This window comes from Entelurus aequoreus, linkage group LG07, assembly GCF_033978785.1.
Source record: "Entelurus aequoreus isolate RoL-2023_Sb linkage group LG07, RoL_Eaeq_v1.1, whole genome shotgun sequence".
In the NCBI taxonomy this organism is placed as follows: Eukaryota; Metazoa; Chordata; class Actinopteri; order Syngnathiformes; family Syngnathidae; genus Entelurus; species Entelurus aequoreus.
The window spans coordinates 80,808,782-80,822,169 of NC_084737.1; the positions used below are offsets into that span (position 1 = coordinate 80,808,782).

The 13,388-nt window shown below is 40.1% G+C and overlaps 1 protein-coding gene across 1 annotated transcript in view; it reads left to right on the forward strand.

Moving 5' to 3' along the window:
- The window catches only part of LOC133654316 (kelch domain-containing protein 8B-like), a 356,145-nt gene that overhangs the window by 178,113 nt on the left and 164,644 nt on the right, over positions 1 to 13,388 (forward strand). Inside the window, exon 4 of the mRNA XM_062054614.1 lies at positions 7,293 to 7,457. Coding sequence (XP_061910598.1) covers positions 7,293 to 7,457 — 165 coding nt within the window. The remainder of the gene's footprint in view (positions 1 to 7,292; positions 7,458 to 13,388) is intronic.

The following is a 13,388-nucleotide window of genomic DNA, read 5'->3' on the forward strand; positions in this document are numbered from 1 at the left end:
GTTTTTGCACTTGTGTTTCTTTGTTTGTTTTCGTTATATTTGGATGTAATTGTTGGTTTATATGATATTATTAAGTAAGACTACGTATTATGTTGAAGGGGGCAGGAAAATATAAGATTTTTCTTCATTCTGCTCCTTCTCAGGCATTGGGTGTGTAAATGTATAATTGAATAATTGAGGTATAATTGTCTATCGATCAAAGATGCACATCAATGAAGGAGATAAATAAAAATGACAATGTAATCAGGGAAAGTGCAAATAAAGAGGAGGCGTGCAACCTTCCGTCAGGGCGTGGGACGACACCATACAAGGGTACAGGTCTACGCGCTCTCCTCATTGAGCCAAATTGAATCCTGTCTCTGTTTAAGGACTTCAAGGACCTCAACGAAGATAAGACGACAAGCACGCAGACGAAGCGGTGACAAGGCGAAATCACAAGGCCCCCAGCACATTCCGTCACGTATTGTGCATCCTGGACCTGCTTTGCATGATATATGTGACCACTCCTTTTAGAGGCGCCCTCAGTGATGTTGACTGTGGAACTCCTGAATAAATAGAGGGACGCGGGAGCTGAACCTTAGAGCGTAGGGCGAGACTGTGACTAAGTGTGCAGCTCCATGCATTTTCCTCATGAGCTAAATTGAACTCTGTCTCTGCATGATTCCTTGCTTCTTGTCTGTTTAATAGATGTCATCGGTGTTTGAACCTGACACCTCTATTAGAAGCAAGGTGTGTGTTTGAAAGGAGGCCTTCTTTTGTGGGTAATGTTGTGTACGGTTAGCACCATATTTTATTTATACTGTATTTAAAAAACTTCCTAAACAAGTTCAGTAGTGACTAGCCGTCACATAATCTTGAGCAACTTCTAATCTCTCATCATTTCTGGTTTTCTCTCTATCGCCATAGCAGCAGACACACCAGCAAGCGCTGCAATAACCAGGCGCCATTCCAATGTAAGAAGTGTGTTTTCCCTTTTCTTGTCCTTTAGATAAGCCTTTGGGGAAGATGAAACCAAAGAAGAGGGAAGACAAAAGAGGTTGAGTAAAGGACAAGCGGAGCAGTCAATTAAGCAAATAATGTCCATCAAAGTGGAGTTATAAATAACCACCAAAAAGGGGAGCGACGGTAAAGAGAAAGAGGAGATGTGAAACGATCAAAGCTTCAAATTGAGTTTCCTCCATCGAGGCTTTGGAGGAGAAGCGGGGGGGAAAAAAAACAAACGTTTGAAAAGACGCTCCGCATTTTACACGTTGCCGTGACTCACGTTGGTCTGCCTCTCGGTGATAACGGATTAGGTCGCCGAGCACCTGGTGCCGTCAAACAACCACAGCGTAATAAGTCGGTAGGTTACGCCGGGGTTGCCATGGTGACTCCCTGGGTGACGGGCAGAGAACAGGGGCCCCGGTTTCCTTAATGAGAGGAGATTGCACATCATTAAACCAGGGCTGAGCCGTATCACCGGCACACACACACACACACACACACACACACACACACACACACACACACACACACACACACACACACACACACACACACACACACACACACACACACACACACACACACACACACACACACTACAGGTGTTTTGTGTACAGTAAAATATAATTTCTTTAGCTAACACTAAATGTAAGCCAAAGTTTTAGACCAGGGGTGTCAAACTAAATTTAGCTCAGGGGCCACATGGAGGGAAATCTATTTTTACCTGGGCCGGACTACTAAAATGATGGCATAATAATTTAAAAAATAAAGACAACTTACTCCATCCAGCTGTATCAGTGTTTCCCACACATTCATTTATTTGTTGCGGCCTGCCACGAAACAATTAAGGCCACCACAAAAAAAAAAAAAAAAAAAAAACTTTTTTTTTTTTTTTTAATTTATTTTATTTTTTTAAAATTTTTTTGGTGTCCTATCAAGCTTCTCAGGTAAATCATATAGTTGATGTAGATGCCCATATCGGCTGTTCGGATTTACTTTACAAAAGAGAAGTGTAGGCCTCTGTTTCACTTTATGTTGCTGGTAAATAATATGGTTGTAGTAGTAGGCTAAAGTTAAATTATTTAGTATGCACTAATTAAAGAATTAAAGGGGCAGAGCTTTAAGAGACATTTTAGCTTTTATATTTTTATAAGATATATTTTTTGTAAGAACCACAATTAATAAATATATTCCAGTGAATAACTTATTGTTCAAATCTGTATATAAATATGTACACAAAGTGTTGTAATTATATTGTAAAAATGGATGGATGGACGTTTAAAAGAAAACTGTTATTATTAATTAGTAAGTATACATTTTTTTAGCCTTTTTTGAGAAAATCATGTTAATTATGCAAATTACTCGATGATGTCATGGTGACCACACCCATGGCCACGCCCCCACCGCCACAGGTATCTTGGCAGTTCATGGGAAACACTGTGTATAATCATATGTGTGACTGCCATCTACTGGTCACACTTATCATTTCACCATGTACCAAATAAAGTAGCTTTGAGGTCGGTAAGCACAACCAAAATGATTCCGTACTTTAGGTGCACCGGGTTGTACTGTCGAGTGATGTAGGGCTATATAAATAAACATTGATTGATTGATTGATTGATTGATTGAATATACCCGCCCCCAGACACATTTTTTTCTCTAAATTCTGTCAAAATATTTGCCCAGGACTGCTTTACAGGGTCATATAAATACAAATGAGTGACTACAACCACACCAATTGTTATTGCGAGTTACAGGGTTACAGTAATGGGCCTATTTGTGAAACTGTATTTCAAAGTTGAATCCATCACAGCCTCTTAGAGTAGTGCAAAGACAATTCACGCAAACTAGATGTACAGTTTAGCAGCTGCTATTTATGGAAGGCTCGTCACCATCTCACCACCTTAAGTGTGTCCCTTTGCAATTATGTTGCTCGGCTCTCTGGTGAGATGAGCAACTAAAACATCTCTAAAAGCTTTTAAGGAAAAGGTCCTGTGGAGGTCTTGCTCCCCAGGGTTCTTCGGACCACCAAGGATGGACATAATAGGCTTGACGGTTTTGTGATTTGGTTTATTTTTCAATAAACTTATCATTCTACTTTTCAGCAATCGCCTCTCGTGACGGTCTCGTTCTTCCGGTTGCTTTTCAGCCATCCGCTCTGGTCTCCGTCTCTGTCTCGCTCGTGCTCGTGCTCGGGTTTTCTCTCCACCATCAACCCGTCTGCTGCCCTTTTACAGGGTGACAGGTGGTCAGACAAACGCGGCCAGCTGGGCCGTCTACGCACCTGTCGCCGATCTCGGAGCCGGCCCCGGCACACCCCGCCTCGCTGCAGGTCCGCAGGCCACGCCTCCTCACGGGTCCTTCCCCCCCCCACCCTCCACGCACACCCTTTCCTTTTGAGCATGGAGGGCGTCGTTTAGTGTACAACAAGCCGTAATGGGGATGTCGTCAGTATTAAAGGCCTACTGAAAGCCACTACTAGCGACCACGCAGTCTGATAGTTTATATATCAATGATGAAATCTTAACTGTGCAACACATGCCAATACGGCCGGGTTAGATTAGTAAAGTGCAATTTTAAATTTCCCCCGAAATATCCTGCTGAAAACGTCTCAATATGATGACGTTTGCGCGTGACGTCACGGATTGTAGCGGACATTTTGGGGCACCATTGTGGCCAGCTGTTAAGTCGTCTGTTTTCATCGCAAAATTCCACAGTATTCTGGACATCTGTGTTGGTGAATCTTTTGCAATTTGTTTAATGAACAACGGAGATGGCAAAGAAGAAAGCTGTAGGTGGGAAGCGGTGTATTAGCGGCGGGCTGCAGCAACACAGACACGTAGCGGCTACGTCGTAGCGGCTACGTCGTAGCCGGTGTTTCATTGTTTACATTCCCGAACGATGACAGTCAAGCTTTACCATTGGCCTGTGGAGAACTGTATGAACTTTGGGGAGGTGAACGGTACTTTGGGCTGTGGGATTGAGTGTGTTGTGCGGGTGTTTGATTTGTATTGGCGGGTTATATGGACGGGAGGGGGGAGGTGTTTGTTATGCGGGATTAATTTGTGGCATATTAAATATAAGCCTGGTTTGATTGATTGATTGAGACTTTTATTAGTAGGTTGCACAGTGAAGTACATATTCCGTACAATTGACCACTAAATGGTAACACCCGAATAAGTTTTTCAACTTGTTTAAGTCGGGGTCCACTTAAATTGATTCATGATACAGATATATACTATCATATATACTATCATCATAATACTGCATTTGATTGTTTACATTTGATTATTAGCAATCCGGGGAGGGTGTTAGTTTAAGGTTGTAGCTGCCTGGAGGTGAACTTTTATTGCGGTTTTGAAGGAGGATAGAGATGCCCTTTCTTTTACACCTGTTGGGAGCGCATTCCACATTGATGTGGCATAGAAAGAGAATGAGTTAAAACCTTTGTTAGTTCGGAATCTGGGTTTAACGTGGTTAGTGGAGCTCCCCCTGGTGTTGTGGTTATGGCGGTCATTTACGTTAAGGAAGTAGTTTGACATGTACTTCGGTATCAGGGAGGTGTAGCGGATTTTATAGACTAGGCTCAGTGCAAGTTGTTTAACTCTGTCCTCCACCTTGAGCCAGCCCACTTTAGAGAAGTGGGTAGGAGTGAGGTGGGACCTGGGGTGGAGGTCTAGAAGTAACCTGACTAGCTTGTTCTGGGATGTTTGGAGTTTAGATTTGAGGGTTTTGGAGGTGCTAGGGTACCAGGAGGTGTGTTGTGGCTAATAGAGTATATATATGTCTTGTGTTTATTTACTGTTTTAGTCATTCCCAGCTGAATATCAGGTCCCACCCGCCTCTCACAGCATCTTCCCTATCTGAATCGCTTCCACTGCCCTCTAGTCCTTCACTCTCACTTTCCTCATCCACAAATCTTTCATCCTCGCTCAAATTAATGGGGAAATCGTCGCTTTCTCGGTCCGAATCGCTCTCGCTGCTGGTGGCCATGATTGTAAACAATGCGCAGATGTGAGGAGCTCCACAACCGGTGACGTCACACTACTTCCGGTACAGGCAAAGTTTTTTTTTTTATCAGCGAGCAAAAGTTGCGAACTTTATCGTCGATGTTCTCTACTAAAAATATGGCAATATCGCGAAATGATCAAGTACGACACATAGAATGGATCCGCTATCCCCGTTTGAATAAGAAAATCTCATTTCAGAAGGCCTTTAAATGCAAAAAGTGTGCGACGCTCACACTCACGTGGAGTGACATATTTATTAGTGCATGAGTGTTCCTCACAGATTGTGCCACAGTCTGTCCGCATGACTTCTCACTCGCCCTCAGTGACTCACTTTTCTCACATTTGGACCGGTCCCGACTCCTTTCCAGCGCTAATGGACCGCTAATCCGTAACACGGCGAGCTCTTTCCCCCCTTCCCTCCCCCGTCTCCATTTTCTGCCCCGGCACTCCTTCAACGGGCTTACCGGTTTCGCTTACTCTGCGTTTTAGCTTACTCTTCCCCCCCCCGTTTTCCAAGTTCTAACAAGCACTGACACTGCAGTACCGGGGCGGGTTTCGCAACGTCAGTTTCGCTGTCAAAACACCTCTTCTATCTTTCGTCGCCCCCTGTATTAAAAATATAAAATACAGGGAAAAGCACATTAAAGGCCTACTGAAATGAATTTTTTTTATTTAAACGGGGATAGCAGATCTATTCTATGTGTCATACTTGATCATTTCGCGATATTGCCATATTTTTGCTGAAAGGATTTAGTATAGAACAACGACGATAAAGATCGCAACTTTTGGTATCTGATAAAAAAAAGGCTTGCCCCTACCGGAAGTAGCGTGACGTAGTGTTGAATTTTGAATTAATGTTGAATTTTAAAGAGTCGAAATTGAAAATAAGCTGTTTCAAAATTTAATTGTCATTTTTTTCGTGTTTTCTCCTCTTTTAAACCGTTCAATTAAGTGTAAATATCATTCATTATTAATAACAACATAGAGTTAAAGGTGAATTGAGCAAATTGGCTATTTCTGGCAATTTATTTAAGTGTGTATCAAACTGGTAGCCCTTCGCATTAATCACTACCCAAGAAGTAGCTCTTGCTTTCAAAAAGGTTGGTGACCCCTGAAATAGGCACTGCCATATTTATTACTGAAGTCACAAAGTGCATTAGTTTTTTTTTAACATGCCTCAAAACAGCAGCTTGGAATTTGGGACATGCTCTCCATGAGAGAGCATGAAGAGGTTGAGGTGGGCGGGGTTGAGGTGGGGGGGTGTATATTGTAGCGTCCCGGAAGAGTTAGTGCTGCAAGGGGTTCTGGGTATTTGTTCTGTTGTGTTTATGTTGTGTTGCGGTGCGGATGTTCTCCCGAAATGTGTTTGGTCATTCTTGTTTGGTGTGGGTTCACAATGTGGCGCATATTTGTAGCAGGGTTAAAGTTGTTTATACGGCCAACCTCAGTGTGACCTGTATGGCTGTTGACCAAGTATGCCTTGCATTCACTTGTGTGTGTGTGAAAAGCCGTAAATATTATGTGACTGGGCCGGCACGAAAAGGCAGTGCCTTTAAGGTTTATTGGAGCTCTGTTCTTCTCCCTACGTACAGCGGACTTTAAAAAAGTCATACATTTTACTTTTTGAAACCGATACCGATAATTTTTAAACCGATACCGATAATTTCTGATATTACATTTTAAAGCATTTATCGGCATCTTTAGTGGTAATGTTTATTTTTAAGTAGCGATACGATGTTTTGTGGTTTTAAACTGCCCTTTATCATGTTTCCACTTCATTATTACACAAACTTCATCCCTTTTTTTCCTTATTTAAAAATGTCAACATGTCAAACAGGAAGTGAACCGACTAAAAAGTCAAAGTTAAAGTACCAATGATTGTCACACACACACACAAGGTGTGGCAAAAGTATTCCCTGCATTTAGACCCATCACCCTTGATCGCCCCCTGGGAGGTGAGGGGAGCAGTGAGCAGCAGCGGTGGCCACGCCCGGGAATAATTTTTGGTGATTCAACCCCTGATGCTGAGTTCCAAGTAGGGAGGTAATGGCTCCAATTTTTATAGTCTTCGGTACGACTCGGCCGGGGTTTGAACTCACAACCTACCCATCTCAGTTGATTGCTGAGACGTGTGCAAGGTGTAGTATTAAACGAGCTCTGCTTCTTCCTACTTCTTTTCAGACTTACCGAGCTCTCCAAGTGCGCACTTGACAAATGTAACTTTGTGCGACGATGCATTGTGACGTGTGTGTGTGTGTGTGTGTGTGTGTGTGTGTGTGTGTGTTGTCGTCCGTGCAGATGGCAAGGTGTACGCGCTGGGAGGTATGGGAGCGGACATCACGCCGCAGGCCCTGGTCCGAGTTTATGAGCCAGAAAAGGACCAATGGCAGCCGCTGACCTCCATGCCTACGCCGCGCTACGGAGCCACGGCCTTTGTAAAAGGAAACAAAATCTACATCATGGGTAAGAAGTTTTCCCCGCTATACTCCTCCAGTATTTTACATCAACATTGACTAAGTCCCCTTCCCAAATATTTTCCTCCTGTTTTCATTCTTTACCTGGACTACAGCCGCCTATTCACCAAGCGATAAAGTTTTGGTTTACATATGAGCGCAGATTAGCATCGCAGATATCCGTTCGACAAAGAAGAAAACGAAACCCATAATAATAATAAGTACTGTATTTTCCGGACTATAAAGTGCACTTAAAACTGTTTTTTTGTCTCAAAACTCGACGGTGTGTCTTATAACCCGGTGCGCTTAATGTACGGAATCAGTCTGGTTTTGCTTACCGACCAGTAGATGGCAGTCACACATAAGAGATGTGAAGTGAAGTGAATTATATTTACCGTATTTTCCGCACCATAAGCCGCCCCGTGTTGTAAGCCGCACCTTCAATGAATGGCATATTTCAAAACTTTCTTTACCTATTAGCCGCACCTACGCTACGCTAAAGGGAATTTCAAAAAAACAGTCAGATAGGTCCGTCAAACTGTAATAATATATCACAAACCAGCGTTCTAACAACTCTGTTCACTCCCAAAATGTAATGTGCAAATGTGCAATCACAAAAATAGTAACACTCAAAATAGCGCAGAGCATTAGCAACATCAATAACTCAACGTTGCTCGAACGTTAATGTCACACGACACACAAAATAAACATTTAAAGCTCACTTTCTGAAGTTATTCCTCATCCACAAATCCCTCAAATTATTCTTCTTCGGTGTGCTTCACTTGATTTTTGACACCATCTGTGATGTGCATGCAGTCGTAGATCAACAGGGATGGAGCTGCATGAAAAAAGTCACCCCGGTCTCTTCGCGTAAACGTCTATCAACCACTCGCTCATCTTTTCTTCATCCATCCATCCCTTCGAGTTAGCGTTCATGATGACGCCGGCTGGAAAGTTCTCTTTTGGCAAGGTCTTCCTTTTGAATATCACCGTGGGTGGACGTTTCTGGCCGTTAGCATGGCAAGCTAACGGATATTCACCGTACGTGTTCCCGTTGTATCCACAGTGCGGTTCACAGGAATATCAAAAGTCAGTGGAACCTTGTACGCGTGTCTCTTGGTAGGAGCCATTTTGTGGTCTTTACAGAAACACACAAATGAAATTAAAGGTAATATCCGCGCGCTTCTTCTTCTACGGGGGCGGGTGCTCACCTTGGCGGTTGCTTACAGTAGAAGAAGAAGCGCTTCCTCTTCTATGGGGGCGGTTGCTTACCGTAGAACAGGGGTAACCAACGCGGTGCCCGCGGGCACCAGGTAGCCCGTAAGGACCAGATGAGTAGCCCGCCGGCCTGTTCTAAAAATAGCTCAAATAGCAGCACTTACCAGTGAGCTGCCTCTATTTTTTTAATTGTATTTATTTACTAGCAAGCTGGTCTCGCTTTGCTCTACATTTTTAATTCTAAGAGAGACAAAACTCAAATAGAATTTGAAAATCCAAGAAAATATTTTAAAGACTTGGTCTTCACTTGTTTAAATAAATTCATTATTTTTTTTTACTTTGCTTCTTATAACTTTCAGAAAGACAATTTTAGAGAAAAAATACAACCTTAAAAATTATTTTAGGATTTTTAAACACATATACCTTTTTACCTTTTAAATTCCTTCCTCTTCTTTCCTGACAATTTAAATCAATGTTCAAATAATTTTTTTATTTTTTATTGTAAAGAATAATAAATACATTTGAATTTAATTCTTCCATTTAGCTTCTGTTTTTTCGACGAAGAATATTTGTGAAATATTTCTTCAAACTTATTATGATTAAAATTCAAAAAAATTATTCTGGCAAATCTAGAAAATCTGTAGAATCAAATTTAAATCTTATTTCAAAGTATTTTGAATTTCTTTTAAAATTTTTGTTCTGGAAAATCTAGAAGAAATAATGATTTGTTAGAAATATAGCTTGGTCCAATTTGTTGTATATTCTAACAAAGTGCAGATTGGATTTTAACCTATTTAAAACATGTCATCAAAATTCTAACAGTAATCTTAATCAGGAAAAATTACTAATGATGTTCCATAAATTATTTTTTTAATTTTTTCAAAAAGATTCGAATTAGCTAGTTTTTCTCTTCTTTTTTTCGGTTGAATTTTGAATTTTAAAGAGTCGAAATTGAAGATAAACTATGTTTCAAAATGTAATTGTCATTTTTTTTCGTGTTTTCTCCTCTTTTAAACCGTTCAATTAAGTGTAAATATCATTCATTATTAATAATAACATAGAGTTAAAGGTAAATTGAGCAAATTGGCTATTTCTAGCAATGTATTTAAGTGTGTATCAAACTGGTAGCCCTTCGTATTAATCAGCACCCAAGAAGTAGCTCTTGATGGCAGTCACACATATGAGACACGTGTAGACTGCAATATGATGGCAGTCACACATATGAGACACGTGGAGACTGCAATATGATGGCAGTCACACATATGAGAAACGTGGAGACTGCAATATGATGGCAGTCACACATATGAGATACGTGGAGACTGCAATATGATGGCAGTCACACATAGGAGATACGTGGAGACTGCAATATGATGGCAGTCACACATATGAGACACGTGGAGACTGCAATATGATGGCAGTCACACATATGAGACACGTGGAGACTGCAATATGATGGCAGTCACACATATGAGATACGTGGAGACTGCAATATGATGGCAGTCACACATATGAGACACGTGGAGACTGCAATATGATGGCAGTCACACATATGAGACACGTGGAGACTGCAATATGATGGCAGTCACACATATGAGACACGTGGAGACTGCAATATGATGGCAGTCACACATATGAGATACGTGGAGACTGCAATATGATGGCAGTCACACATATGAGACACGTGGAGACTGCAATATGATGGCAGTCACACATAAGAGACACGTGGAGACTGCAATATGATGGCAGTCACACATATGAGACACGTGGAGACTGCAATATGATGGCAGTCACACATATGAGACACGTGGAGACTGCAATATGATGGCAGTCACACATATGAGACACGTGGAGACTGCAATATGATGGCAGTCACACATATGAGACACGTGGAGACTGCAATATGATGGCAGTCACACATATGAGACACATGGAGACTGCAATATGATGGCAGTCACACATATGAGACACGTGGAGACTGCAATATGATGGCAGTCACACATATGAGATACGTGGAGACTGCAATATGATGGCAGTCACACATATGAGACACGTGGAGACTGCAATATGATGGCAGTCACACATATGAGATACGTGGAGACTGCAATATGATGGCAGTCACACATATGAGACACGTGGAGACTGCAATATGATGGCAGTCACACATATGAGATACGTGGAGACTGCAATATGATGGCAGTCACACATATGAGACACGTGGAGACTGCAATATGATGGCAGTCACACATATGAGACACGTGGAGACTGCAATATGATGGCAGTCACACATATGAGACACGTGGAGACTGCAATATGATGGCAGTACATTTGTACAAACATTTTCTAATATAAAAGTACTTCAAACATACCTAATTAATATTGCCTCATCAAATAGCCTACCTTCGTCATTGTGTTCCTGTGTGTCTTAACTAGGGATGTCCGATAATGGCTTTTTGCCGATATCCGATATTCCGATATTGTCCAACTCTTTAATTACCGATACCGATATCAACCGATACCGATATCAACCGATATATACAGTCGTGGAATTAACACATTATTATGCCTAATTTGGACAACCAGGTATGGTGAAGATAAGGTCCTTTTTTAAAAAAATAATAAAATAAAATAATATTTTTTTGAATAAAAAAGAAAGTAAAACAATATAAAAACAGTTACATAGAAACTAGTAATTAATGAGAATGAGTAAAATTAACTGTTAAAGGTTAGTACTATTAGTGGAGCAGCAGCACGCACAATCATGTGTGCTTACGGACTGTATCCCTTGCAGACTGTATTGATATATATTGATATATAATGTAGGAAGCAGAATATTAATAACAGAAAGAAACAACCCTTTTGTGTGAATGAGTGTAAATGGGGGAGGGAGGTTTTTTGGGTTGGTGCACTAATTGTAAGTGTATCTTGTGTTTTTTATGTTGATGTAATTAAAAAAAACAAAAATTTTTTTTTTAAAAACGATACCGATAATAAAAAAACCGATACCGATAATTTCCGATATTACATTTTAACGCATATATCGGCCGATAATATCGGCAGGCCGATATTATCGGACATCTCTAGTCTTAACTTAACTTTATGTTTTGGTCGTAGTCATTTTGTATATTTCTAACAATGATGTTAATCTTCTACACTTAAAGCACTTCCTTGTGGTCTAGATCAGTGGTCCCCAACCCCATCCGTGGATCGATTGGTACCGGGCCGCACAAGAATTGAAAAAAAAATTAAAATAAATAAATAAAATGTATTTTTTTGTATTTTTTATTAAATCAACATCAAAAACACAAGATACACTTATAGTGCACCAACCCAAAAAACCTCCCTCCCCCATTTACACTCATTCACACAAAAGGGTTGTTTCTTTCTGTTATTAATATTCTGCTTCCTACATTATATATCAATATATATCAATACAGTCTGCAAGGGATACAGTCCGTAAGCACACATGATTGTATTTTTTTATGACCGGTCCGCAGTTACAAAAAGGTTGGGGACCACTGGTCTAGATCAGTGGTCCCCCGGTACCGGTCCGCGGACCGATTGGTACCGGGCCGCGCAAGAAATAAAAAAAAATAAAAATAAATAAAATTAAATTAAATTAATTTTTTTTTTTTTTTTTTTTTTTTTAATTAAATCAACATAAAAACACTATATATACATATTGTGTATGTGTATGTCAATATAGATCAATACAGTCTGCAGGTATACAGTCCGTAAGCACACATGATTGTATCCCCATGATTGGTGTATTGGTATATTAATATGCAAAATGCATTAGTGTAAATTTTGTGTACATTTTGCTCCACAGTCACTTTTTTAACTAAAGATTTGATAAAAGAGTCTGTCTGCAAGATGTTCAATTGTGGAGGTGTTGATTGGCAGATTGCAAATTAAACCACGTCCTTTCCAAAAGTATCATAACTTTCAGTTTCAGTTTCAGTTGACTTGGATCATGCACACGATACAATGTAACTCATCACATATATCCAGTTGTTTCATTACAGAACGTCCGAAAAGGAGTAGGAAGAAGCAGAGCTTATTTAATCCAACACTTTTCATTCCGTAGCAATTTTATCCCATTTCCTTGTTCTCTGTAACATAACAGTGAACAAATAAATAATATACCATCGGAAGTAAACAAATATTAAATACATAAATAATCTTTGTCTCAATAAAAACAAGATGTTCTTTATAATTCTTGTTCTGTGTACTTTGTAAACACTTGTAGTTTGAACAGTCTCTTAAACCAGTGGTCCCCAACCACCGGTACCGGTCCGCGGACCGATTGGTACTGGGCCGCGCAAGAAAAATAAAAAAATAAAAAAAATAAAATAAAATAAAATTAAATAAAATTAAATAAAATTAAATAAAATTAAATTTAAAAAAAAATAATAAAAAAATTAAAAAAATTAAATCAACATAAAAACACTATATATACATATTTTGTATGTGTATGTCAATATAGACCAATACAGTCTGCAGGTATACAGCCCGTAAGCACACATGATTGTATTTCTTTATGAAAAAAAAAAAAAAAAAAACCCGGTCCGTGGGACAAATTTTCAAGCGTTGACCGGTCCCCGGCTACAAAAAGGTTGGGGACCACTGTCTTAAACCGAATCATATTGGTGCTTTGTTTCCTCTATTTGGTTAATAAATTTAATTCCACATACTGATATACTAAAGGTTTTAAGTGTTGTACGAG